This window comes from Oncorhynchus tshawytscha, linkage group LG19 (genome assembly GCF_018296145.1).
Source record: "Oncorhynchus tshawytscha isolate Ot180627B linkage group LG19, Otsh_v2.0, whole genome shotgun sequence".
NCBI lineage: Eukaryota > Metazoa > Chordata > Actinopteri > Salmoniformes > Salmonidae > Oncorhynchus > Oncorhynchus tshawytscha.
The window spans coordinates 59,937,815-59,965,359 of NC_056447.1; the positions used below are offsets into that span (position 1 = coordinate 59,937,815).

At 44.0% G+C, this 27,545-nt stretch overlaps 1 protein-coding gene across 1 annotated transcript in view; it reads left to right on the forward strand.

Moving 5' to 3' along the window:
* vwf (von Willebrand factor) overlaps positions 1–27,545 on the forward strand; it is a 189,697-nt gene that overhangs the window by 107,153 nt on the left and 54,999 nt on the right. Inside the window, 3 exon segments of the mRNA XM_042302000.1 lie at positions 4,161–4,263; positions 7,454–7,525; positions 11,087–11,191. Of these exon segments, the coding sequence (XP_042157934.1) occupies positions 4,161–4,263; positions 7,454–7,525; positions 11,087–11,191 (280 nt within the window).

Below are 27,545 nucleotides of genomic sequence, written 5' to 3' on the forward strand. Positions count from 1 at the left end.
TGTTTGGCAGCATGAGAGAAGTATGCTTTGTTGTGAAATATGAAGCCGATTCTAGATTACATTTTTGATTGGAGATGCTTAATGTGAGTCTGGAAGGAGAGTTTACAGTCTAACCAGACACCTAGGTATTTGTAGTTGTCCACATATTCTAAGTCAGAACTGTCCAGAGTAGTGATGCTGGATGGACGGGCAGGTGCGGGCAGCGATCGGTTGAAGAGCAGGCATTTAGTTTTACTTGCTTTTAAGAGCAGTTGGAGGCCACGGAAGGAGAGTTGTATGGCATTGAAACGAGTCTGGAGGTTAGTTAACACAGTCTCCAAACAGTGTTTTTGTTAACCACTTGCAGGCGCCTGAGGATGAAAAGGCGGAACTGCAGATAGACCCCGTCTCCATTATCAAGGGAGTTGAGGGAGAGGAGATGTATTTAAGAGCAGTTGTAGGCCACAGATGGAGAGTTGTATGGCATTGAAGCTCATCTGGAGGTTAGTTAACACAGGAGGAGTAGGATAAGGGTATTGCTAAAGGCTATAAGAACTTATTGTCTAGTGCGTTGGGGACACATAATAAAAGGAGCAGATTTCTGGGTGTGGTAGGATAGATTCAAGGCATAATGTACAGATAGGGGTATGGTAGGGCACGGGTACAGTGGAGGTAAACCTAGGCATTGAGTGACAATAAGAGAGGTTGCATTTCTGGACAAACTAGTTATGCTGGGTGAGGTCATCGCATATGTGAGAGGTGGGGCAAAAGTCGTATCTGAGGCATGTTGAGTGGGACTCCACAGTAAACTAAAACAATTATAACTATCCTAAACAACAGTATACAAGGCATACTGACATTAGAGAGAGACATAAAGCGAGGCATTGTTACGGCAGATTTCCTCCTCTTCGTCTGAAGAGGAGGTGTAGCAGGGATCGGACCAAAACGCAGCGTGGTAAGTGTCCATGACGATTTTAATAAGAAAAGCCTGAACACTATGAAATACAAAACAAATAAACAATAACGTGAAATAAACCAAACCAAAACAGTCCCGTGTGGCACAAACACTGACACAGGAAACAAACACCCACAAACCAATAGTGAAACCCAGGCTACCTAAATATGGTTCTCAATCAGGGACAACGATAAACAGATCCCTGATTGAGAACCATATTTAGGTAGCCTGGGTTTCACTATTGGTTTGTGGGTGATTGAGAACCATATCAGGCCAAACACAGAAATAGAAAAACATAGAAACACAAAACATAGACTGCCCACCCCAACTCACGCGCTGACCATACTAAAAAAAGACAAAACAAAGGAAACAAAGGTCAGAACGTGACAGGCATGAAGCAATCACAGGTGTTGATTAGCTAAGACAACAACGGGTAAGACAACATCAGCTAAGACAATAACAGGTAAAATGGCAATGAATGGGCAGAGAGGGTCAGTTAACTACACACCTGGTCTGAGTTCGAGCCTGGGGGTGACAGATAAACAAAATAAACTAAATGGAGTACAGTGATTAATGAACAGTCCAGTAGGCATCAGCTATGTAGCCAAGTGATCATAGGGTCCAGTGAACAGCAGTAGATGAAACAGGGAAGCTGCTAGGTAGTCGTTACCACGCTAGCAAGCAGGAGACACGGTGTACAAAAAAAGTTAGCAGGCCAGGGCAAGTAAAAGCATCTTCATCGACGTCTGGCAAAGGCCGGTTTAGGGTGCATGGAATTACGTCAGCAGACCAGTCGTGATGGAACGGCGCTGCTCCGTGTCGTCAAAGGGTCCAGGCCAGTTGACAAAAGAGCTATGTAGCTGGAGTAATTTTGTTTGCTCTCTGTGAGATGCGCCTGGCTCGAGGCTAACTGTTGCTAGCTTCAGGACAAGGGCATTAGCCACTATAGCCACTCGGTAGCAGCAAGCTAGCAGCAATGATCCAATGCAAAAGTTCAGAGCTTACGGCAAGAATCCAGTGGTAGTGGATTCTAGTCGTGTTAGTGAAGAGTCCGGGAAGCATCAGCTGTGTAGCCGAGTGATCATAGGGTCCACTGATCATGCTGGGAGATGGGCCTGGCTCAAGGCTAGCTTTGGGGCTGGGCCACTTGGTAGCAGCTAACTAGCTGCAATGATCAGGAGTAATGGTCCAGGGCTTACGGCAGGAATCAGGTGATGTAGTGGAGTCCGGTATGCTCAGGGTTGATTATGCGTTGTGCAGACTGGCAAGTTTTATCCATTATCCATTATCAATAAAAGCAGCTGGTGTCTGTGCTAAAGGTAAAGGCTGCTAGAAGTGGCTAACAATGACTAAGTAGCTAGTAGCTAATTAGCTGCTTAGCTTCTGATGGCTAGCTGCTGATGGCTGTAAGTGAGGCGGGTTGCCAGAAGGTATATTTCATTTTAAAATGGAAAAAGAGATTGAAAATGTACTGAAATATATCCAAAAAATACAAAAAAAAGTAAATTTACACGGGAGAACGACAACAACGTCTGTACTGCTACGTCATCTTGGATTCATTTGGCCTAACCCTAAACCTAACCCTACACATTTCTCATCCCTCTGTCTCTGATTTTCTGCTCCTGTTCTTTCAAACACACATAAAATGAATTTATAGTACATGTGTGTATGTTTTTGGTTTTACTATCCTTTGTAGGACCAGAGTTCTCACAAGGATAGTAAAACAAGGACAATTTAGACAGGTAGGGACATTTCGCTGGTCGAGCACGAAAAGCATGAAAACTCATTGTACCCTTCGCCAGCTCATATCTGTGTGAAGCTGGATTCAGTGCTCTCGTCTGCATTAAAACCAAACATCCATTCAGGTTGGATGTGACAGCAGAGATGAGATACTCAATGTTTTTTATTTATTTATTTTACCTTTATTTAACCAGGTAGGCAAGTTGAGAACAAGTTCTCATTTACAATTGCGACCTGGCCAAGATAAAGCAAAGCAGTTCGACAGATACAACGACACAGAGTTACACATGGAGTAAAACAAACATACAGTCAATAATACAGTATAAACAAGTCTATATACAATGTGAGCAAATGAGGTGAGAAGGGAGGTAAAGGCAAAAAAGCCCATGGTGGCAAAGTAAATACAATATAGCAAGTAAAACACTGGAATGGTAGTTTTGCAATGGAAGAATGTGCAAAGTAGAAATAAAAATAATGGGGTGCAAAGGAGCAAAATAAATAAATATATTAAAATTAAATACAGTTGGGAAAGAGGTAGTTGTTTGGGCTAAATTATAGGTGGGCTATGTACAGGTGCAGTAATCTGTGAGCTGCTCTGACAATGTCGACCATGCCCACAGACTTTGAGAAGCTCCAATGCCACATGCATCAAGCCACACCCATCTTGTGAAACATGAAAAAGTAAACATTGGCTGTTAATTACATAAAGCTCTGCCATAAAGCTCCGCCTTATCTCAGTTCACTGGTCACGATGGCAACACCCACCCGTAGCACGCGCTCCAGCAGGTGTATCTCACTGATGATCCCTAAAGCCAACACCTCATTTGGCCGCCTTTCGTTCCAGTTCTCTGCTGCCTGTGACTGGAACGAATTGCAAAAATCGCTGAAGTTGGAGACTTTTATCTCCCTCACCAACTTCAAACATCAGCTATCTGAACAGCTAACCGATCGCTGCAGCTGTACATAGTCTATCGGTAAATAGCCCACCCTTTTCTGCTCTTTTGCACACCAATATCTCAACCTGTACATGACCATCTGATCATTTATCACTCCAGTTTTAATCTGAAAAATTGTAATTATTCGCCTACCTCCTCATGCCTTTTCCACACAATGTATATACACTTTTTTTTTCTTTTTTTTTCTACTGCGTTATTGACTTGTTAATTGTTTACTCCATGTGTAACTCTGTGTTGTTATCTGTTCACACTGCTATGCTTTATCTTGGCCAGGTCGCAGTTGCAAATGAGAACTTGTTCTCAACTAGCCTACCTGGTTAAATAAAGGTGAAATAATATGGTTGGGGTCATAAGGATTTTCAGATGTCAAAATGGGGTCATGTGGAAAAACCTTTTGGGAACCCCTGTGTTAGGGGTTTGTGTTAGGGGTTAGTATTAGGGGTTAGTGTTAAGGGTTAGGAAAAATAGGATTTTGAATGGGAATAAAATGGTCCCCACAAGGATAGTAAAACGTGTCTGTTTTTGTGTAGTATCTACAGAGCTGGGTGCCAGAGGAGAACACGTGTCTGATTTGTATGTGTCTGGATCGTCAACGTATCAACTGCACTGCTCGCCCCTGCATTGATCATAAAGGTAAAACACACAAACATACTGACCCTGCATTGATCATAGCAGTAACACACACATACATACTGACCCTGCATTGATCATAGCGGTAACACACACATACATACCGACCCTGCATTGATCATAACACACACATACATTCCGACCCTGCATTGATCATAACACACACATACATACCGACCCTGCATTGATCATAACACACACATACATACCGACCCTGCATTGATCATAACACACACATACATACCGACCCTGCATTGATCATAACACACACAAACATACCGACCCTGCATTGATCATAACACACACATACATTCCGACCCTGCATTGATCATAACACACACATACATACCGACCCTGCATTGATCATAACACACACATACATACCGACCCTGCATTGATCATAACACACACATACATACCGACCCTGCATTGATCATAACACACACAAACATACCGACCCTGCATTGATCATAACACACACATACATACTGACCCTGCATTGATCATAACACACACATACATACTGACACTGCATTGATCATAACACACACAAACATACCGACCCTGCATTGATCATAACACACACATACATACCGACCCTGCATTGATCATAACACACACAAACATACCGACCCTGCATTGATCATAACGGCAACACACACAAACATACCGACCCTGCATTGATCATAACACACACATACATACCAACCCTGCATTGATCATAACACACACAAACATACCGACCCTGCATTGATCATAACACACACATACATACTGACCCTGCATTGATCATAACACACACATACATACTGACACTGCATTGATCATAACGGCAACACACACATACATACTGACCCCGAATTGATCATAACACACACATTCATACCGACCCTGCATTGATCATAACACACACATACATACTGACACTGCATTGATCATAACACACACATACATACATACCGACCCTGCATTGATCATAACACACACATACATACATACCGACCCTGCATTGATCATAACACACACAAACATACCGACCCTACATTGATCATAACACACACATACATACCGACCCTGCATTGATCATAACACACACATACATACCGACCCTGCATTGATCATAACACACACATACATACCGACCCTGCATTGATCATAACACACACATACATACCGACCCTGCATTGATCATAACACACACATACATACCGACCCTGCATTGATCATAACACACACATACATACCGACCCTGCATTGATCATAACACACACATACATACCGACCCTGCATTGATCATAACACACACATACATACCGACCCTGCATTGATCAGAACACACACATACATACCGACCCTGCATTGATCATAACACACACATACATACCGACCCTGCATTGATCATAACACACACATACATACCGACCCTGCATTGATCATAACACACACATACATACCGACCCTGCATTGATCATAACACACACATACATACCGACCCTGCATTGATCATAACACACACATACATACCGACCCTGCATTGATCATAACACACACATACATACCGACCCTGCATTGATCATAACACACACAAACATACCGACCCTGCATTGATCATAACACACACATACATACCGACCCTGCATTGATCATAACACACACATACATACCGACCCTGCATTGATCATAACACACACATACAGTGTTGTGGAAAAGTATTTGCCCCTTTGTAATTTTCTCTGTTTTTACATATTTTTGATGCTGAATGTTATCCGATTTTCAACCAAAACCTAATATTAAACAAAGGGAACATGAGTGAACAATTGAAACAACAATTTCATACCTTTTTTTTAATGAAAAAAAATAAATCAAATTTTATTAGTCACATGCGAATACAACAGTTGTAGGTAGACCTTACAGTGAAATCTCTTACTTACAAGCCCCTAACCAACAATGCAGTTTAAAAAACAGAAATAAGAATAAGAAATAAAAGTAACAAGTAGTTAAAGAGCAGCAGTAAAATAACAAAAGCGAGACTATATAGGGGGGGTACTGGTACAGCGTCAATGTGCGGGGGCACTGGTTAGTCAAGGTAATTGAGGTAATATGTACATGTAGGTGGAGATATTAAAGTGACTATGCATAGATGGTAACAGAGAGTAGCAGCGGTGTAAAAGAGGGGGGCAATGCAAATAGTCTGGGTAGCCATTTGATTAGATGTTCAGGAGTCTTATGGCTTGGGGTAGAAGCTGTTTAGAAGCCTCTTGGACCTAGACTTGGCGCTCCGGTACCGCTTGCAGTACAGTAACAGAGAGAACAGTCTTTGACTAGGGTGGCTGGAGTCTATGACAATTTTTAGGGCCTTCCTCTGGCACCACCTGGTATAGAGGTCCTGGATGGCAGGAAGCTTGGCGCCAGTGATGTACTGGGCCGTACCCACTACCCTCTGTAATGATCCAAAGCCCCTGTGTGAAAAAGTAATTGCACCCTTACACTCAATATACTGGTTGTGCCACCTTTAGCTGATTGGGATTAGGTCTGAACTTTGACTTGACAAAGTCCAAACCTAATCCCAATTGAGATGTTGTAGCAGGACCTGAAATGAGCAGTTCATGCTTGAAAAGCCGCAAATGTTTCTGAGTTACAGCAGTCCTTCATGGAAGAGTGGGCGAAAATTCCTCCACAGCGACGTGAGAGACTGATCAACAGCTACAGGAAGTGTTTGGTCGGAGTCATAGCAGTGAAAGCACATTCAGTTATTGAGTGTAAGGGGCAATTACTTTTTCACACAGAGGGATTGGGTGTTAATACATTCTTTTTAAGTATTTATATTTTTTTGTTATTTGCAAATTCAGGTTCTCTTTATCTAATGTTAGGTTTTGGTTGAAGATCCGCTAACATTCAGAATCAAAAATATGCGAAAATAGAGAAAATCAGAAAGGTGGCAAATACTTTATGTACGTCCATTTTATCCATACATCCCAATGTATATACATTCAGATACACACACACACACACACACACACACACACACACACACACACACACACACACACACACACACACACACACACACACACACATATAGACATACGGGGTACACTCATGAACACACATACTCAGTGGAGAGTGTGTGTGTGTGTGTGTGTGTGTATGTGTGTGTGTGTGTGTGCGTATGTGTGTGTGTATGGGTGTGTAGCTCCAGCGTGTGGACCCTGTGAGGTTCTGAGGGAGAAGAGGGAGTCCAAGTGTTGTCCGGAATACGAGTGTGGTATGTACCATATTACTAGAATTCTTTACTAATATATATGGTATATTAGAATACTACACTAGAATACTATAGTAATATATACTGTGTATTAAATCAAATCGAATGTATTGGTCATGTACAGATGTTATTGCGGGTTTAGCGAAATGCTTCATACAGTATTATAATACTACACTACTAGAATACTATACCAATAAATACTTTCTTTACAATACTGCACTACTAGAATACTATACTAATATATACTGTATATTATAACACTACACTACTAAATTACTATACCTACAATATATTATAATATTACACCACACCAGATTACTATACCATGCTGTATACAATACAATACAACAATACATTAACACAGTCCAACTGTTGTCCGGAGTACCAGTGTGGTAACTACAGGGCTTTAGCAGCATGACAGTGAATCCAGCTTAATGTTTCTGGATCCTGGTTGGTAGGAGAGGGAGAAGTTGAACCAGGTGAAGAGCAGGGCCCACCTAGCTTGTCTGGAATTTAGACGCTTGGCGGTGCAGAGATATTCCAGGTTCTTGTGGTCGGCCCACACAATGAACAGATCAGACATCCGAAGCAGTGGCCTCCACCACGAACTCGCGGGATGGAACAGGATGAACCAAGATGGGAGCTGTGGCGAAACGGTGTCCGGAACTCTCGGTCAGCAGCTGGGGACAACGTGAACAGAACCTTGGAAGTGGTGAGTATAGATGGGGGAAGCCAGGGTGCAGATAAAGCGGCGATAAAAGTTGGCGAATCACAGGAAATGTTTTAACTGCACCCTGGATGTAGGCTGGGGCCAATCCACCACCACTCTCACCTTCCCAGGATCCATCTGTACATTCCCTGCAGTGATGATGTAACCCAGGAAGGGGATGGTGAAGCGATAGAATTCACACTTCTCTGCTATTAGAAACAGCTGGTTCTCCAGGAGGCGTTGGAGAACCTGTCAGATGTGGAGCATGTGTTCTTGGGCAGAGCGGGAGAAGATGAGGATTTCGTTGAGGTAGTCAAAGTCGAACCGGTTCAACATGTCACAGAGAACATCATTAACCAGAGCCTGGAACACAGTTGGGGCGTTGGTAAGCCCAAATGGCATGACCAGACACTCGTAGTGACCGCTGGCTGTGTTGAAGGCAGTCTTCCACTCGTCCTATTCCTGTATTCGCACCAGTGGCTAGGCGTTCCATAGGTACAGCTTGGAGAACACGGTGTCCCCCTGGAGAGTCTCAAAGGCCGTCGAGATGAGTGGTAGCAGGCAGCTGTTATTCCCCATAATGTCATTTAGGCCCCGGTAGTCGATGCATGGGCGCAGGGTTTTGTGCTTCTTCTCCACAAAGAAGATCCTTGGGGGATGCAGAAGGTGGGGGATGCAGAAGGATGGATGAACCCTGCAGCTAGGGAGTCCTCAATGTAGGTCTCCATTGCCTTGGTCTCCGGATCCGACAGAAACTACAGTCATCGCCAGGGCGGAATGGTGCCTGGGAGAAGGTCAATCTCGCAGTCATAGTGTCAGTGAAGTGGAAACGAAGTGACTTTACAGAACACCTCCTGGAGGTCCTGGTACTCCGCGGGAATGGTGGAGTGGTCCGGGGCAACTTCCGAGCCCACAGGAACGTCCCTGGGCAGGCTGTGCTCACTTCAGACAATGTGCGTGGCAGAACGGGCTGCAGACCATAATGGCACCAACAGTCCAGTCTATATTGGGATTGTGTCACTGGAGCCAAGATAACCCCAATACAATGGGAACCTGATTAATCAGCATGAATTGGATTGCCTCGCTGTGGTTCCCTGACACTCATAGGTTTATAGGAGTGGTATTGTGAGTGACCCTGTCTATAGAGCGCCAGTCCAGCGGTCTAATGTCCATGGGAATGGAGAGGGGCTGAGTGGGGATGCCCAGCTCGGACACCAGAGTAGCGTCCAAAAAACTCTCATCGGCCCCAGAGTCGATGAGTACCCAGAGAGATGTCTACTGATTCCCCCACAGCAGGATGGCATGGAAATGGATGCGAGTAAGGGTAGAGGAAAAGTTCTCCATAATGCCCACCGGAGTACTAGCCCCTTTTTAATGAGCCTGGGTTTTAATGGGCAGGTTGCTACGAAATGTTCAATAGCTCTGGGTGTGGGGTCGGCGGAAGCGCTCAGCCGGAGTCAGTCTAGCCCTGCCCAGGTGTCTGAACTCTGAAGGAGTCGGCCTTCGGTGATTCCTGAGAGAACTCGGGTGATGTCGGGTTCATGTAGACTTCGGGGACGTACAAATAGACTTTGGGGGTGTCCGGGATTCTTCGGAGGCAAGGTGGGAATCGAGGGCGAACGAGGGTGAAAGGGCACAGATACCCTCTCCTTCCTACGTTCTCAAAGCCGTCCATCGATTCGGATGGTCAAGGCTATGAGTGACTCAAGGTCCATGGGCAGCTCCCGGGCTGCAAGCTCATTTATGACCACCTCCGATAATCCGTGAAGAAACATGTCGAACAATGCTTCCAGGTTCCAGGCACTCTCAGCCACCAACATGCGAAAATCCATTGCATAGTCTGCCACTCTCCGGGAGTCTTGACGTAGCTGGAGCAGCTTATGAGCAGCCTCTCTCCCAGACAACGGAGAATCAAACACCTTACGAACTTCCGCTTCGAACTTCTCTAGACTAAGAAAGATGGCGGACTGTTGCTCCCACACCATCGTAGCCCAGGCGAGTGCCCTCCCGGACATCAGCGTTATAATGTACACTATCCTCGAGTGGTCCAAGGGGAACACAGAAGGCTGCATGGTGAAAATTGAGGGAGCACTGGGAGAGAAAAGCCTGGCAGGTTATAGAATCTCCAGCATAGCGCTCCGGAGGAGGTAAGCGGGGTTCTTGGGACACTGGGGTAGGCTGGGCGATTACGAGTGTGACCCGCTGCCCAGTAGGGAATCCACGGAATTGCTCCAGAAGTGTCGAATACCTGGTCATGGCATTCTGCCAGGTTATGGAGTCCCTCCCGCCATAAGACAGGAGCAAGGGGAAAAATGCTGGTAGGCTTGATGAACAAAACAAACTGGCAACAGGCAAACAGAGGAAACAGGTTTAAATACACAGGAGATAATGAGGGGAGACACTTGGTGGGGGGTGGAGACAAGCACAAAGACAGGTGAAACAGATCAGGTTGTGACAGTGGTACATACTACATTATTAAAATGCTACAACACTATTCTACAGTACTAATATGTACTATAATGCACTATATTGGTCTACTATATTGTAGTCTACACTAATACTACTGTAATACTGTACGTGTAGTGTGTGATACTATAATACTGTGTACTGTGTGTGTGTTTGTGTGTTGTGTGTGTGTGTGTGTGTGTGTGTGTGTGTGTGTGTGTGTGTGTGTGTGTGTGTGTGTGTGTGTGTGTGTGTGTGTGTGTGTGTGTGTGTGTTTGTGTGCGCGTCGGTATTGTTTGTGTGTGTATTGTTTGTTTGTTTACTGTGTTTTTCGTGTACTCTGTGTGTCCTGTGTGTGTATGCGTTTGGGTTGTGTGTGTGTGTGTGTGTGTGTGTGTGTGTGTGTGTAGTATGTGACCTGGTTAGTTGCCAGCTGCCGGAGGTTCCTCGCTGTGAAGACGGTCTGACTGTGGTGCTGACTAACCCTGGAGAGTGTCAACCCATTCATCACTGTGGTGAGTAAAACACACACATCCTGAATTATCTGAATTATCTGAATGATCTCTATTAAGGATGACTATCTGACTATCTGGAAATCTGGATATCTGAATATCTGAACGGACATTGCTTTTTGTTCACTTGTGTGAGTGATCATTTATGGAGATTTTAAAAAAACAATGAATAAGCTTTGTCTAAATTAAATGAAATGTTCCGTTTGGCATTGTTACACACAAGGATATACTACACTATGAAATTTGAAAATCTTAATTAAAACAACCATCTTTGAATGTAGCTTTAATGACAGTGTGTTGAGTTACTGCTGCATATTTAGCCAGCCTGTTCTGACAAAAGTGTACTTTCCCCCGTCTTCAATTAGTAATTCCAGTGCCCACCAGAGCATGGAGCAGAGTTGAACAGTTGTAAATCCCGTTCGTTGCTCATGGAGCAGGAGCTCCATGTCCTTTCCAACCACTCTGCTAAAAAGCGCTCCGTGATCACAGGAAAAGAAACTGCCACACCAAAATGTCGCTCTTCTTTAAAATCGATTGATTAAAATCAATTGAACCAACACCCATCTATTTTTGTGACTTCCAGGACCTACCATTAGGTTTTGAAGTATTAAAAAAAATATATATATTTTTTTATATTGTTAAAAAGTAGAGACTTAGAGCTACAAATGGTATATCATACACTGCATTTTTGAAGAACAATGGGAAAGTAATTATGCTTTGAAAGTTTATAAACTTTTTAACTAACTTTTGAGAAAAGGGCCTTGAATTTTTTGGTACCTCCTGGGGAGCTCTCGTTTGTCTACACCCATTCAGCATTGTTCACACCCTCTTAAACCAGCCCCACCCATTCAGCATTGTTCACACCCTCTTAAACCAGCCCCACCCATCAGCATTGTTCACACCCTCTTAAACCAGCCCCACCCATTCAGCATTGTTCACACCCTCTTAAACCAGCCCCACCCATTCAGCATTGTTCACACCCTCTTAAACCAGCCCCACCCATCTGTTTAAGGATTCACATGTGAGGTCATGTGCTAAACAGTGAGTAGTGTAGTAAAGATGAAGACTAAAAGTGGTAGTAGCCTACAATAAGGAACAATTCCAGGTAAACTGAGTGTCCAGATATAAATATGTTATAAATATTAGATGACTCTTACACAGACACACTTGTCTAAATTGATGGGTCACGTGAAAGAAATGCTAAAACAATGAATAAGCTTTGTCTAAACTAAATGAAATGTTCCGTTTGGCATTGTTACACACAAGGATATACTACACTATGAAATTTGAAAATCTTAATTAAAACAACCATCTTTGAATGTAGCTTTAATGACACCCACATCCAGTGGTGGAAAAGTACTAAATTGTCATTTTATGTAAAGATACCTTAACTGAAGTAAAAGTAAAAGTCACCCAGTAAAATACTAAAAAAAGTATCAAAAGTAAATGGAATTGCTAAAATGTACTTAAGTATCAAAAGTTAAAGTTAAAATAATTTCAAATTCCTTATATTAAACCAGATGGCCCAATTGTATGTTTTAATTTTTTATTGACAGATAGCCAGGGCCACACTCCAACACTCAGACATAATTTACAAACAAAGCATTTGTGTTTAGTGAGTCTGCCAGATGAAATGCAGTAGGGATGACCGGAGACGTTCTCTTGATAAGTGTGTGAATTGGACAATTTTCTTGTCAAAATGTAACAAGTACTTTTGGGTGTCAGGGAAAGTGTATGAAGTAAAAAATAAATAATTTTCTTTCAGGATGTAGTGAAGTAAAAGTAAAAGTTGCCATAAATATAAATAGTAAAAGAATTTACATATAACCCCAGAAATACTTAAGTAGTACTTTACACCACTGTCCAAATTCCATCACACCAGTACATTACCATACTTTATATACTGTTAGACATACACTTATCACACAGTATTCCATACATAAGTTTAGGTCATGCAACCTCAGTTGAAACCTGAGGGAGGTGCACATGTATAGTACATAAACAGATGCATGCACCATATATTTATGTGGTGGACACTTGATATAGTCACATGATATTGTTGTGGTATGTCACATGTCAATATAAAGTTTATATATCAATATTTTGCTATGTCTTGCTAAGTGGATGGTCTCTACAGAAGGTGTAAACGGTACAGCCAAATGATTACTTGCATAGTAGCAATATCAGAAATAGATAGTGTCAATAAAAATAAAGTAATATACATTATGTACAAGAACAATATCAATATCAGTGATAGACGATGTAGTTATATGCATACAATCAGGGTTAAAGTGGCTGAGCAGCAGGATAAAAAAAATAGTAGCAGCAATGCATGGCATGTGTGTTAGCAGAGAGTCATTTGAATCGAGGCACTGCAGATAGTGCTGATGACTGGTCCATCCGAACCAATCATGAACAAGGGAATCTAGGGAGCTTGTTTCTGTCCTGCCCTTGACTTTGGTGCAGGGCATGTGATGTCCATAGCCTTTTTATCGCAAAACTCCCTCAAAAAGATGAGTTTGTTGAGCTGTGTCCAGTCCAGGTGGTGCCTGTACAGGCAGACCATCTATGGGAGGAAGGATGTCAGCATTGCGCAGCAGCTGAAACCTGGTCCCGACTGAGTCAGAACTCTCCTTGGTGACAACAACATCAGCATCGAAGCTGTAAAACAGGGAATAACAACAACAACAAAATCAGAATACATTACAACCTGGCACAACATCAATTCACCTCCCAAGTTTATATAAGAACAATAACCTCATACAATGCAATGAAAATGATATCCACCTGAAGTGCTGGTACTGCTTGATCTGTGGCAGCGGGCCTGAAGTACGGAGTCAGGTGTTAATGCCAGCCATAGCTTTCCCCCAGCACCATATCATCCTGGGGCGGCAGGTAGTCTAGTGGTTAGAGCATTGGACCAGTAACCGAAAGTTTGCCAGATTGAATCCCTGAGTTGACAAGGTAAAAATCCATCGTTCTGCGCCTGAGCAAGGCAGTTAACCCACTGTTCCTAGGCTGTCATTGAAAACAAGAATTTATTCTTAACTGACTTGCCTAGTTAAATAAAATAAAATAAATCCTCCAGTCCAACCAGCTGTGGGGTGTTGACCCCTGTCACAGTGCTGTCCTTCACAATACCTGCAATCTCAGACAAAGGGTTCACTCTGGTCTTTCTGAAGCGCTGCTTGATGAGGCCGAAGCACCAGGCAAACTTGGTGTGAACTGTTATCAGGAAGTGAAGGTCCAGTCTGTGGTGGAGCTTGTGCATGGTCAGCCAGGCACAATACCAGAGCACAAACTTGCTCTTGTTTTGGCCACTGCAGTTATCACAAATCACATCCACACGTGTTTCCCAACTCCGTAGTTGGTGAAGAAATGGTGCATGTAGTTGATGACTGAGCTGCTGCCTTTGCTGGGTGACATACCTTCATCAATCAAGTAGTTGACTTGTTGTGGTATTCCTTCACGGCAGACATCAAACAAGCCACACTTGCGAGGAGTTAAAAAGTAGATGGGACCTGGCTGCATAGGGTCAGAAGGATAGTGAACCTAAAATTCCAATTTTACAGTTTTTGATTTGTTAAAAAAGTTTGAAATATCCAATAAATGTCGTTCCACTTCATGATTGTGTCCCACTTGTTGTTGATTCTTCACAAAAAATACAGTTTTATATCTTTATGTTTGAAGCCTGAAATGTGGCAAAAGGTCGCAAAGTTCAAGGGGGCCGAATACTTTCGCAAGGCACTGTATATATATATATATATACACAGTTAAAGTCGGAAGTTTACATACATAGGTTGGAGTTATTAAAACTAATTTTTCAACCACTCCACAAATTTCTTGTTAAAACCTCTTGGAACCACCCTTCCCGTATCTGGGATAATTGTCATCAACTAAGCTAAATAGCATAGCGCAACGGTCAAATAATCTTACTAGAAAATATTCATATTCATGAAATCACAAGTAAAATATAGCGAAACACAGATTAGCCTTTTGTTAATCACCCTGTCGTCTCAGATTTAGAAATGATGCTTTACAGCGAAAACAATAAAAGCTTTTGTGTAAGTTTATCGATTTCCTTGCAAAACATTATGTACCCCTAGTGGCACGTAACTTGGTCACGAAAATCAGAAAAGCAATCAAATTAATCGTTTACCTTTGATGATCTTCGGATGTTTTCACTCACGAGACTCCCAGTTAGGTCATGACAACGCAGATAAAAATTCCAAATTATATCCATAATATCGACAGAAACATGGAAAACGTTTTTTATAATCAAATCTTATTTTGCAAGTGGACCCCACAACTCGCTGCCATAAAGTACAATTGGTTCAATGACATATTCAATTCGTTTTAGCCAAATTGTAATAGGTATTTCAATTTTTATTTGTTTTTTAATGGCGTAGAATGCCCTGCGTACTTTCTCTCTCAGTTCATTCACTGCGTCTTTAATGTGTCCAGTTGAGCTTATTTTTAAACCTAAGTAATTGTAGTGTGTGCAGTACTCTATATATTTTGTACCAATTGAGAACTTTGGTCTAATTCCCTGAGATCTGGATCTTCTCTGGAAAATCATTATTTTAGTCTATGGTGTTTTACTGTTAAGGTTTTCTTGTGTCGAAAGAGAGGAGCACCAAAATGCAGCGTGGTTATCTTCATACATCTTTAATAAAGACAATACAAAACAATAAATGTGAAAAACCTAAACAGCCCTATCTTGTGCAAACAAACACAGAGACAGGAACAATCACACACGAAACACTCAAAGAATATGGCTGCCTAAATATGGTTCCCAATCAGAGACAACGATAAACACCTGCCTCTGATTGAGAACCACTCTAGGCAACCATAGACTTACCTAGACAACTCTACTATACCACAATCCCATGACCTACAAAAACCCCAAGACAAAACACACCACATAAATAACCCATGTCACACCCTGGCCTGACCAAAATAATAAAGAAAACACAAAATACTAAGACCAGGGCGTGACAACTGCCAGGGCCCAGGTCTGGCAGTACTGCTCTAGCAGGTCCAGGCTCTGCTGTAGGCCATGTGCTGTGGGTGAAAGCAGGCATACTGTATGTCATCTGTGAAGAGTAGGCATTGAACTTCTGAATTGTGGAGGCTAACACCAGGGACTGAGGATTTTTCTAGAATATTGAAGAGTGCAGGGCTCAGATTGCAACCCTGACGAAGGCCCCGCCCCTTGTTAAAAAATTATGTTATTTTCTTGCCAATTTTAATGCTGCATGTATTGCCAGTATACATTGACTTAATTATGTCATATGTTTTACCCCCTACACCACTTTAAATAACTTTGTAGAACAGTCCTGCATGCCAAATAGAATCAAATGCTTTTTGGAAGTCGATAAAGCAAGCGTACATTTTGGAATTATATTGGTGTACATGTTTATCTATCAGGGTGTGTAGGGTGTAAATATGATTGATCAGTTGTGCAATGTTTTGGTATAAATCCAATTTGGCTTTTACTCAAGACATTGTTCTTATTAAGGAAGTGTAGAACTCTTACATTTATAGTACTACAGAAAACCTTCCCAAGGTTACTGTTCACACAAATGCCTCTGGAATTGTTACTGTCAAATTTTTCTCCGTTAAAGATTGGGGTTATGAGTCCTTGATTCCAAATGTCAGGGAAATAACTGTTTTAATTTAGTTAATTGAAATTTTGCACTAGTGAGTTTGAGCATCTCTTTTAGGATGCCATCAGGTCCGCATGCTTTTTTAAATTTGAGAGCCTGAAGTTTCTTATAGAGCTCCTGGTCAGTAATTGGGGAGTAGAATGGATTTTGATTGTCCTTTATAGCTTTTTGTAATCCATTCAACTTCTCATGAATTTGGCGTTGTTCTGCGTTTGTGTCAATGTGAACAATGTTGTAGAGTGTTTCAAAATGGGTTGTCCATATGTCACCATTTTGTATCGCTAATTCCTCTTGTTTAGATTTTTTAAAGTTTTTTCCTCTTGTTTAAATTTTGCCAGAAGTTGTTTGTGTTTATGGACTCCTCAATTAGTGTAAGTTGCTTGCTGTTGTACGGTGCTTTTTTGGTTCTGAGTGTACGTTTATATAGTTTTAAATTCTCACAGTAACGAAAGCGTAATTCACCATTATTTGGGTTTCTGTGCTTTTGGTTGGATAGCGTTCCAAGTTTTTTCCTTATCATTTTATAATCAGCATCAAACCAGTTGTCATCTGTGCTCTTTTTTGTTTTGTTTTTTATCAATTACAAGTGTGCCTCTTTTGCCGTTTGCAGTTTTTTACTGCTAGATTGATGCCTTCTTTACTGTGAGTGAATGTGGTATCCAGAAAGTTATCTAAGAGTATCCAAGACTCATTCATCTCTCTCTTTCTCTCTGTCTCTCTCTGTCTCTCTCTCTCTCTCTCTCTCTGTCTCTCTGTCTCTCTGTCTCTCTGTCTCTCTGTCTCTCTCTCTCTGTCTCTGTCTCTGTCTCTGTCTCTGTCTCTGTCTCTGTCTCTGTCTCTGTCTCTGTCTCTGTCTCTGTCTCTGTCTCTGTCTGTCTGTCTGTCTCTCTCTCTCTCTCTCTCTCTCTCTCTCTCTCTCTCTCTCTCTCTGTCTTTGTCTCTGTCTCTCTCTCTCTCTCTCTCTCTCTCTCTCTCTCTCTCTCTCTCTCTCTCTCTCTCTCTGCATGCTGGGAGTGATTGGTGCATGCTGGGAATTGTTTGAGTGAAGAAGTGCGTGTGTTGTGGAGAGTTAGATATTCACAACTTTTTTTCGGTTTGCTATTTCTTGGTGGCATTTTTGGGGTTTTCTTCTGTGCATGATTAAGGTAAAAAAAAAATTGTGGTAGAATTAAGTATTTTGTTTTTCGTATCGAAATGACCCTGATTTTGGCGGGGATGGCAGCCCGAATGGGGATGCCGGCCCTGTCACTTAGGCATGGCTTTAGGTGTGTTACTGAAGCTGCTGTCACAGTGGAGGAGTTTCTGGTCGCCATAGGAGAGAAGGTAGGCTATGAGAATATTGCTTATGCATCCCGGATGAATAAAGCTGTGGTGGTATTTCTTAAAGAAGAGTGTCTAGTTGATCGGATGGTTGAGCATGGTGTACTTCTTAAAGGAATGTTTATTCAAGTTACGCCGCTTTTTTCTCCGTCAACAAGGGTAACAATTTCAAATGTACGACCGTTTATTCCAAATGAGCTATTGGAGCGCAAGTTATTGCGCTTTGGGAAGTTCGCCTGTTCAATTAAGGTTGTCCCGTTGGGATGCAAACACCCGGCGTTGAAACAGGTAATGTCATTTTGGCGACAGGTGTTTATGTTTTTGGACTCACCGGAGCAAACTTTAGAGTTATCGTTTAAAATCAAGTATGACAATAGACTGTATATGGCTTATGCTAGTACGGGTAGTCAACGGTATTTTGAGTGTGGAAATGTTGGTCATAAGCGACATGCTTGCCCGAAAAGGGAGAAGGCCGAGGGAGGGGCGCAGGTGGTCATCGTAACGCCAGGGCCCTCTGATGTAGAGAGATTTGGGCCGACAGCGGTAGAGCAGCCAAAAGCACCTGTTGCTGAGGAACAAGTTATCCGTGTTGAGGGCACGGGGTTGCAACTTGTATTAGAGGGAAATGTTATGCTACAGAAAAGTATTGTTGTAGAAGGTAAGGATGTATCTGAAGAGCCAGTTCCTCAGACTGGTGAGCAGTTGCCCAGTACGAGTGCGGTGGTAAAGGACGGGGATCATGTGGAGCTAGGCTCCCAGGTAGTGGAGGAGATGCCCACTGCGAGTGCTGGGGTTCATGTGGAGCTAGGCTCCCAGTTAGTGGAGAAGATGCCCACTATGAGTAGTGATGTTCAGGTGGGGCTAGTCTCCCAGATAGTGGAGGAGATGCCTGGTACGAGTGATTTTAATTTATTATTATTATTTATTTTTTTAGCTTTATGATGAGGTGCAAGTGGGGAGTGTTGAAAGGGATGTGGTAGAGGGGAGTCAGTTGTCTGTGGTCTCAGCTGAGGATCAGGAGAAGGATATGGATATCTCTTTAGATATGACAGCTGCTGGTGAGGACTCAGTTTATGATCTAGAGGAGGTAAATGAGTTTCTGGATCAGACTTTTGGGAAATCTGTCAAATTGGCAGATTATTTTGATGTTGATAAGTTCGTGAGGTCAGCTGTGATATTACAGAAGACGGTGGGGTTAGACCAATTGAGTGAGAAGAAGCGGTTTCGTTTGAGGAAATGTATTACTGCTGTTGCAGCAGCAAAAGGTGGTGGGAAACGTGTTCAGGTTAAGAGAAGAAAAAATAATAATGAGGATGATCATGCTTCATAGGGTGTCTTTTTTCTCGTTGGTTTCTCTGTGGTTTCTTCTGCTTTTCATTTCTCTTTTCTATATGGAGGTACTAAGGGTAGGTTCTCTCAATATGAATGGGGGAAGGGACAGGAATAAGAGGGCTTGGGTATTAGAAGTAATAAAACAGAAAAGGCTTAATGTAGTTTTCTTACAGGAGACACATAGCGATGAGGAAAATGAGTTTGACTGGGGTATGTGGTGGGAGGGGCAGCATATGCTCAGTCATGGTACTAATTTCAGTGCTGGGGTGGCAATCTTGTTTTCCTCAGGCTTAGGGGTGACTGTGGTTTCTACAACAGAGATTGTCAAGGGTTGGGTTTTATTGGTCAAGGTGGATGTTATGTTTTAAAAAAATATATATATATGTTTATGCTCCTAATGAGGGTACAGAGCGTATTGCTGTATTTGATCAACTAAAGGAAACCTTAAGACAGTGTGACCAAGAGGGGTGTATGGTTTTAGGGGGTGACTGGAACTGTACAGTGGATTTTACTGTTGATTGCACCGCCGTAAGAACCTCACCTGTGGTCAGCCACTTGCCTGGCTGGCCTATTAACTGAGTTTGAGCTTTCTGATGTGTGGAGAGTAAGGGATGCCAAAGTTAGGCAGTACACATGGCTAAAAATGAATGAAGGTTGTGTCAGTGCAGCAAGGTTAGACAGGTTGTATGTATCTGAGCAATACTGTAGTAGGGTTGGAAAGTGTGCCATTACTCCTGTGGGTTTCTCTGATCATCATATTGTTACTGTTGATATTCACTTGTCCTGTCCACGAAGGTCATCACCTTACTGGTATTTTAATGTTAAATTGTTACATGATGTCATGTTTTGTGACAGGTTTTGTTGTTTTGGGAAAAATGGAGGAGTATAAAAGGGAATTTTGAGTCTTTGAGACAATGGTGGGAGGTTGGGAAGGCCCAAATACGAGTATTTTGTCAACAGTATACTGCTCTGTCTCATGAACTGAGGTCGTTTCTGCATGAAAGAGTGAAGGGTGCCTTGATTAGGTCTCGTTTCACTTCCCTCAAGGATATGGATGCTCCTAGTGCTTTTTTTTTTAAACCTAGGACAGTCGATATTTCAACGTAAACAGATGGTCTGCCTTTGTCTCCCTGATGGGAAGGTGACCAGGAATGATATTGAAATGCGTCAACATGCCGTGGATTTCTACTCGTCCCTTTATAAGGCGGAGGATTGTGACTCTCTGTGTACTGAACAGTTGTTACATGGTCTTCCTCAATTGGGACCTGAGCAGAGAGTCGCATTGGACGCTGACATTACACTGCAGGAGCTGTCCACAGAAGTTATGCAGCTCTCAACAGGCCGAGCCCCTGGCATCGATGGTTTACCATCTGAGTTTTATAAGCACTTTTGGGGGTCTATTGGGGAGGATTTTTATGAAGTGCTGTGTGAATCTTTTCATGAGGGTTCTCTTCCTGTATCCTGTCAACGTGCGGTGCTTTCACTGTTGCCAAAAAAGGGGGATTTGGCTCTCATAAAAAATTGGAGACCTGTTGCTTTGTTGTGCGCAGAATACACAATTATTTCTAAATGTCTCTCAAACAGGTTGAAAGAGTATCTGGGATTGTTGATCCACAAGGACCTGTCCTACTGTGTACCTGATCGTTCTATTGTTGACAATTTGTTTCTGATAAGAGATGTTTTAGACATTTGTAAACTGTCTGATGTAAATGTGGGTTTACTTTCGTTGGATCAGGAGAAGGCTTTTGATCGTGTGGACCACCAGTACTTGTTTAAAACAATGAAAGCCTTTGGGTTTGGGGATGTTTTTCTGTCTTGGGTGAATTTACTGTATGCTGGAGCCTCGTGTATGGTGAAGGTAGGTGGTGGTTTAAGTTGCCCCATCCCTGTCGAAAGGGGCATCAGGCAGGGATGCCCAATTTCAGGGCAGTTATATAGTCTGGCGATTGAACCAATGCTTTGTTTTTTAAGAGCGAAGCTTACTGGTTTCTTTGTGCCAGGTGTAATGAAGGGTCCCACGATAGCACTGTCTGCGTATGCAGATGACGTGATAGTTTTTATTACAGGGGGTGAGGATGTTAATGTTCTCTCAAACACTTTAAAGGTGTATGAGGGGGCCTCCTCAGCTAGAGTCAATTGGGGAAAGAGTGAAGCGGTGTGGGCAGGTTAGCTTCAGATGGGGTCCACTCCACGGTTACCAGGGGGGCTTCAGTGGGGCAGAGATGGAATGAAGACTTTGGGGGTTTTTCTAGGCTCCGATGTCTTTCAGAAAAAGAACTGGGAGGGTGTAGCGGAGAAAGTGTGTGCCAGACTGTCAAGGTGGAAATGGGTGTTGCCCCAGCTGTCTTATAGGGGACGGGTCCTGGTAGCAAATAATCTTGCTACTTCTACCCTGTGGCACAGACTAATGATTTTACAGACACCAAAGGGTCTGATACAAGAGCTTCAGAGGACCCTTGTCAATTTCTTCTGGTCTGGACAACACTGGATTAAAGCTACAGCCCTGTACCTGCCACTGCACGAGGTGGGCAAGGCCTGGTGGACATTTCCTCTAGGATCACGGCTTTCAGGCTCCAAGCAGCCCAGAGATTGTTGTACAGAGACTGTTCTAGCTGGGTCGAAACAGCCTACATATTGATGAGGAGAGCGAGCTGTTTGGGCTTAGACAAGCATATTTTCCTCTTAAAGCTGGAGGGGGGTGATTTGACTGGCCTGACTCCATTTTATGAGTCTGTTATGCATGCTTGGAGAGTCTTTGTCAAGTCCCGTAAGGCCTGCACGCCACCAGGGATGTGGCTTTTTGAAGAGCCTCTTTCTCACAACACTGCCATCCAGTCCCGTGTTCTGGGTTCAGCTAGCCTACGTTCATGCCTGTTAGGCGTGGAGTGTACCAAGCTGGGTCATCTGATGCGGAGCAGGAGCAGATTGGAGGAGCTGGGAGAAAGAGCGGGGATCCGATCATCTCGCCTACTGAGGAAGGTCGTCGATGAGGTCTGCGACTCCTTGCCAGTGCTTCATCTGCAGTATGTGACTGACACTTCCAATTCTGATCCGTGGAAGGAGGGTCTGGATTATGTGTTCCCTGCACTGATTGTTATTGCTGCGATGGGGGCATTTGAAGAGGACGTGGGGACGCTGCTTTCCTTCGATACCCCGGAGCTGGGGGAGTTCAAGGAGGTGGGAAAGAAGGCCATGTACAGAATATGTGTAAAGGTGTCCCATGCCTCTTCCCTGGAAGGGGTAAAACGACGAGGTGGGCGGATGTGCTTGGTCCAGGTGCCTCTCCAAAAGGCTGTTGGCGATCATTATATAAACTGCCTATTGATAAGAGGACAGCTGACCTCCAATGGAGGACAATACATGGAGCTATAGCCACTAACATGCATCTGGTACACCTGGATCCTACTGTTGGGGAGGGGTGTCCATTCTGTGCGTGTGTGAGTCTGAATATCTGGCACATCTGTTTTTACTGTGTCCCAGGTTGGTTGGGATGATTGAACTGATCACTGATTGGTTCCCAACTGTATATATTTGGGCCAAAGTACAGGTTCAGTCAAAAGGGTGTAGTTGTGTAGCTTAATTTTGTGTTAGGGGCAGCAAAATTAGCGATATGGAAGACCCGAAAGAACAGCATTCGGGGACAGGGGTCTGTGGATGTGGTGGGAATGCTGGAGGGAATGTTGGCAGCGAGACTTTTTATTTTTTTATTTTTTTTATTTCACCTTTATTTAACCAGAAGGGGGAGTCTATATACAATGTGTGCAAAAGGCATGAGGAGGTAGGCGAATAATTACAATTTTGCAGATTAACACTGGAGTGATAAATGATCAGATGGTCATGTACAGGTAGAGATATTGGTGTGCAAAAGAGCAAGTAAATAAATAAAAACAGTATGGGGATGAGGTAGGTGAAAATGGGTGGGCTATTTACCAATAGACTATGTACAGCAGCAGCGATCGGTTAGCTGCTCAGATAGCTGATGTTTGAAGTTGGTGAGGGAGATAAAAGTCTCCAACTTCAGCGATTTTTGCAATTCGTTCCAGTCACAGGCAGCAGAGTACTGGAACGAAAGGCGGCCAAATGAGGTGTTGGCTTTAGGGATGATCAGTGAGATACACCTGCTGGAGCGCGTGCTACGGATGGGTGTTGCCATCGTGACCAGTGAACTGAGATAAGGCGGAGCTTTACCTAGCATGGACTTGTAGATGACCTGGAGCCAGTGGGTCTGGCGACGAATATGTAATGAGGGCCAGCCGACTAGAGCATACAGGTCGCAGTGGTGGGTGGTATAAGGTGCTTTAGTGACAAAACGGATGGCACTGTGATAGACTGCATCCAGTTTGCTGAGTAGAGTGTTGGAAGCCATTTTGTAGATGACATCGCCGAAGTCGAGGATCGGAAGGATAGTCAGTTTTACTAGGGTAAGCTTGGCGGCGTGAGTGAAGGAGGCTTTGTTACGGAATAGAAAGCCGACTCTTGATTTGATTTTCGATTGGAGATGTTTGATATGAGTCTGGAAGGAGAGTTTGCAGTCTAGCCAGACACCTAGGTACTTATAGATGTCCACATATTCAAGGTCGGAACCATCCAGGGTGGTGATGCTAGTCGGGCATGCGGGTGCAGGCAGCGATCGGTTGAAAAGCATGCATTTGGTTTTACTAGCGTTTAAGAGCAGTTGGAGGCCACGGAAGGAGTGTTGTATGGCATTGAAGCTTGTTTGGAGGTTGGATAGCACAGTGTCCAATGACGGGCCGAAAGTATATAGAATGGTGTCGTCTGCGTAGAGGTGGATCAGGGAATCGCCCGCAGCAAGAGCAACGTCATTGATATATACAGAGAAAAGAGTCGGCCCGAGAATTGAACCCTGTGGCACCCCCATAGAGACTGCCAGAGGACCGGACAGCATGCCCTCCGATTTGACACACTGAACTCTGTCTGCAAAGTAATTGGTGAACCAGGCAAGGCAGTCATCCGAAAAACCGAGGCTACTGAGTCTGCCGATAAGAATATGGTGATTGACAGAGTCGAAAGCCTTGGCAAGGTCAATGAAGACGGCTGCACAGTACTGTCTTTTATCGATGGCGGTTATGATATCGTTTAGTACCTTGAGTGTTGCTGAGGTGCACCCGTGACCGGCTCGGAAACCAGATTGCACAGCGGAGAAGGTACGGTGGGATTCGAGATGGTCAGTGACCTGTTTGTTGACTTGGCTTTCGAAGACCTTAGATAGGCAGGGCAGGATGGATATAGGTCTGTAACAGTTTGGGTCCAGGGTGTCTCCCCCTTTGAAGAGGGGGATGACTGCGGCAGCTTTCCAATCCTTGGGGATCTCAGACGATATGAAAGAGAGGTTGAACAGGCTGGTAATAGGGGTTGCGACAATGGCGGCGGAAAGTTTCAGAAATAGGGGGTCCAGATTGTCAAGCCCAGCTGATTTGTACGGGTCCAGGTTTTGCAGCTCTTTCAGAACATCTGCTATCTGGATTTGGGTAAAGGAGAACCTGGAGAGGCTTGGGCGAGGAGCTGCGGGGGCAGAGCTGTTGGCCGAGGTTGGAGTAGCCAGGCGGAAGGCATGGCCAGCCGTTGAGAAATGCTTATTGAAGTTTTCGATAATCATGGATTTATCGGTGGTGACCGTGTTACCTAGCCTCAGTGCAGTGGGCAGCTGGGAGGAGGTGCTCTTGTTCTCCATGGACTTCACAGTGTCCCAGAACTTTTTGGAGTTGGAGCTACATGATGCAAACTTCTGCCTGAAGAAGCTGGCCTTAGCTTTCCTGACTGACTGCGTGTATTGGTTACGGACTTCCCTGAACAGTTGCATATCCCGGGGACTATTCGATGCTATTGCAGTCCGCCACAGGATGTTTTTGTGCTGGTCGAGGGCAGTCAGGTCTGGGGTGAACCAAGGACTGTATCTGTTCTTAGTTCTGCATTTTTGAACGGAGCATGCTTATCTAAAATGGTGAGGAAGTTACTTTTAAAGAATGACCAGGCATCCTCAACTGACGGGATGAGGTCAATGTCCTTCCAGGATACCCGGGCCAGGTCGATTAGAAAGGCCTGCTCACAGAAGTGTTTTAGGGAGCGTTTGACAGTGATGAGGGGTGGTCGTTTGACTGCGGCTCCGTAGCGGATACAGGCAATGAGGCAGTGATCGCTGAGATCCTGGTTGAAGACAGCGGAGGTGTATTTGGAGGGCCAGTTGGTCAGGATGACGTCTATGAGGGTGCCCTTGTTTACAGAGTTAGGGTTGTACCTGGTGGGTTCCTTGATGATTTGTGTGAGATTGAGGGCATCTAGCTTAGATTGTAGGACTGGCGGGGTGTTAAGCATATCCCAGTTTAGGTCACCTAACAGAACAAACTCTGAGGCTAGATGGGGGCGATCAATTCACAAATGGTGTCCAGGGCACAGCTGGGGGCTGAGGGGGTCGGTAGCAGGCGGCAACAGTGAGAGACTTATTTCTGGAGAGAGTAATTTTCAAAATTAGTAGTTCGAACTGTTTGGGTATGGACCTGGAAAGTATGACATTACTTTGCAGGCTATCTCTGCAGTAGACTGCAACTCCTCCCCCTTTAGCAGTTCTATCTTGACGGAAGATGTTATAGTTGGGTATGGAAATCTCTGAATTTTGGTGGCCTTCCTGAGCCAGGATTCAGACACAGCAAGGACATCAGGGTTAGCAGAGTGTGCTAGAGCAGTGAGTAAAACAAACTTAGGGAGGAGGCTTCTGATGTTGACATGCATGAAACCAAGGCTTTTTCGATCACAGAAGTCAACAAATGAGGGTGCCTGGGGACATGCAGGGCCTGGGTTTACCTCCACATCACCCGCGGAACAGAGAAGGAGTAGTATGAGGGTGCGGCTAAAGGCTATCAAAACTGGTCGCCTAGAGCGTTGGGGACAGAGAATAAGAGGAGCAGGTTTCTGGGCATGGTAGAATATATTCAGGGCATAATGCGCAGACAGGGGTATGGTGGGGTGCGGGTACAGCGGGGGTAAGCCCAGGCACTGGGTGATGATGAGAGAGGTTGTGTCTCTGGACATGCTGGTTGTAATGGGTGAGGTCACCGCATGTGTGGGAGGTGGGACAAAGGAGTTATCAGGGGTATGAAGAGTAGAACTAGGGGCTCCATTGTGAACTAGAACAATGATAACTAACCTGAGCAACAGTATACAAGGCATATTGACATTTGAGAGAGACATACAGTGAGGCATACAGTAATCACAGGTGTTGAATTGGGAAAGCTAGCTTAAACAGTAGGTGAGACAACAGCTAATCAGCTAGCACAACAACAGCAGGTAAAATGGCGTTGACTAGGCAACGGGGCCGACAGATAAAACATAAACAAGCAGAATGGAGTACCGTGATTAATGGACAGTCCAGAGTGCATCAGCTATGTAGCCAAGAGATCAGTGTCCAGGGGGCAGCGGTGGATGGGGCAGGGAAGCTGGACTGGCGAGTGTTATCCAGGTTAAAAAAAAAGTTAACAATGACTAAATAGCTTGTAGCTAGTTAGCTGGTTAGCTTCTGGAGGTTCTTGAGTGTGTTCTAAAAATTAAAAATAATAGCGATTCCATATCACATTGGGTGAGCCAGGTTTCCGGAAAGGTATAAACAGATTAAAAATCAAGAAGAGATAGAAAGTAAATATGGGTCCGGTGAGTGTTTGGGACGCGGCGATTCAGACGGTTAGCAGGCCTGTGCTAACAAGCTAACAGTTCGTAGGCCCGGGCTAGACAAGCTAGCAGTTAGCAGGCCTGTGCTAACAAGCTAACAGTTCGTAGGCCCGGGCTAGACAAGCTAGCAGTTAGCAGGCCTGTGCTAACAAGCTAACAGTTCGTAGGCCCGGGCTAAACAAGGTAGCAGTTAGCAGGCCGAGTTTAGCAAGCAGGGAGATAGCGAGGGCTAGAGAGTTGGCCTTTAGGGGACGTCGCGATGGGGTGAGTCTGTTTATTCCTCTTCATGCGGTGACATCGATAGACCGGTCGTGGGCCCGGGTATTGTAGCCCAGGAGTATGCTACGGTGGTAGTA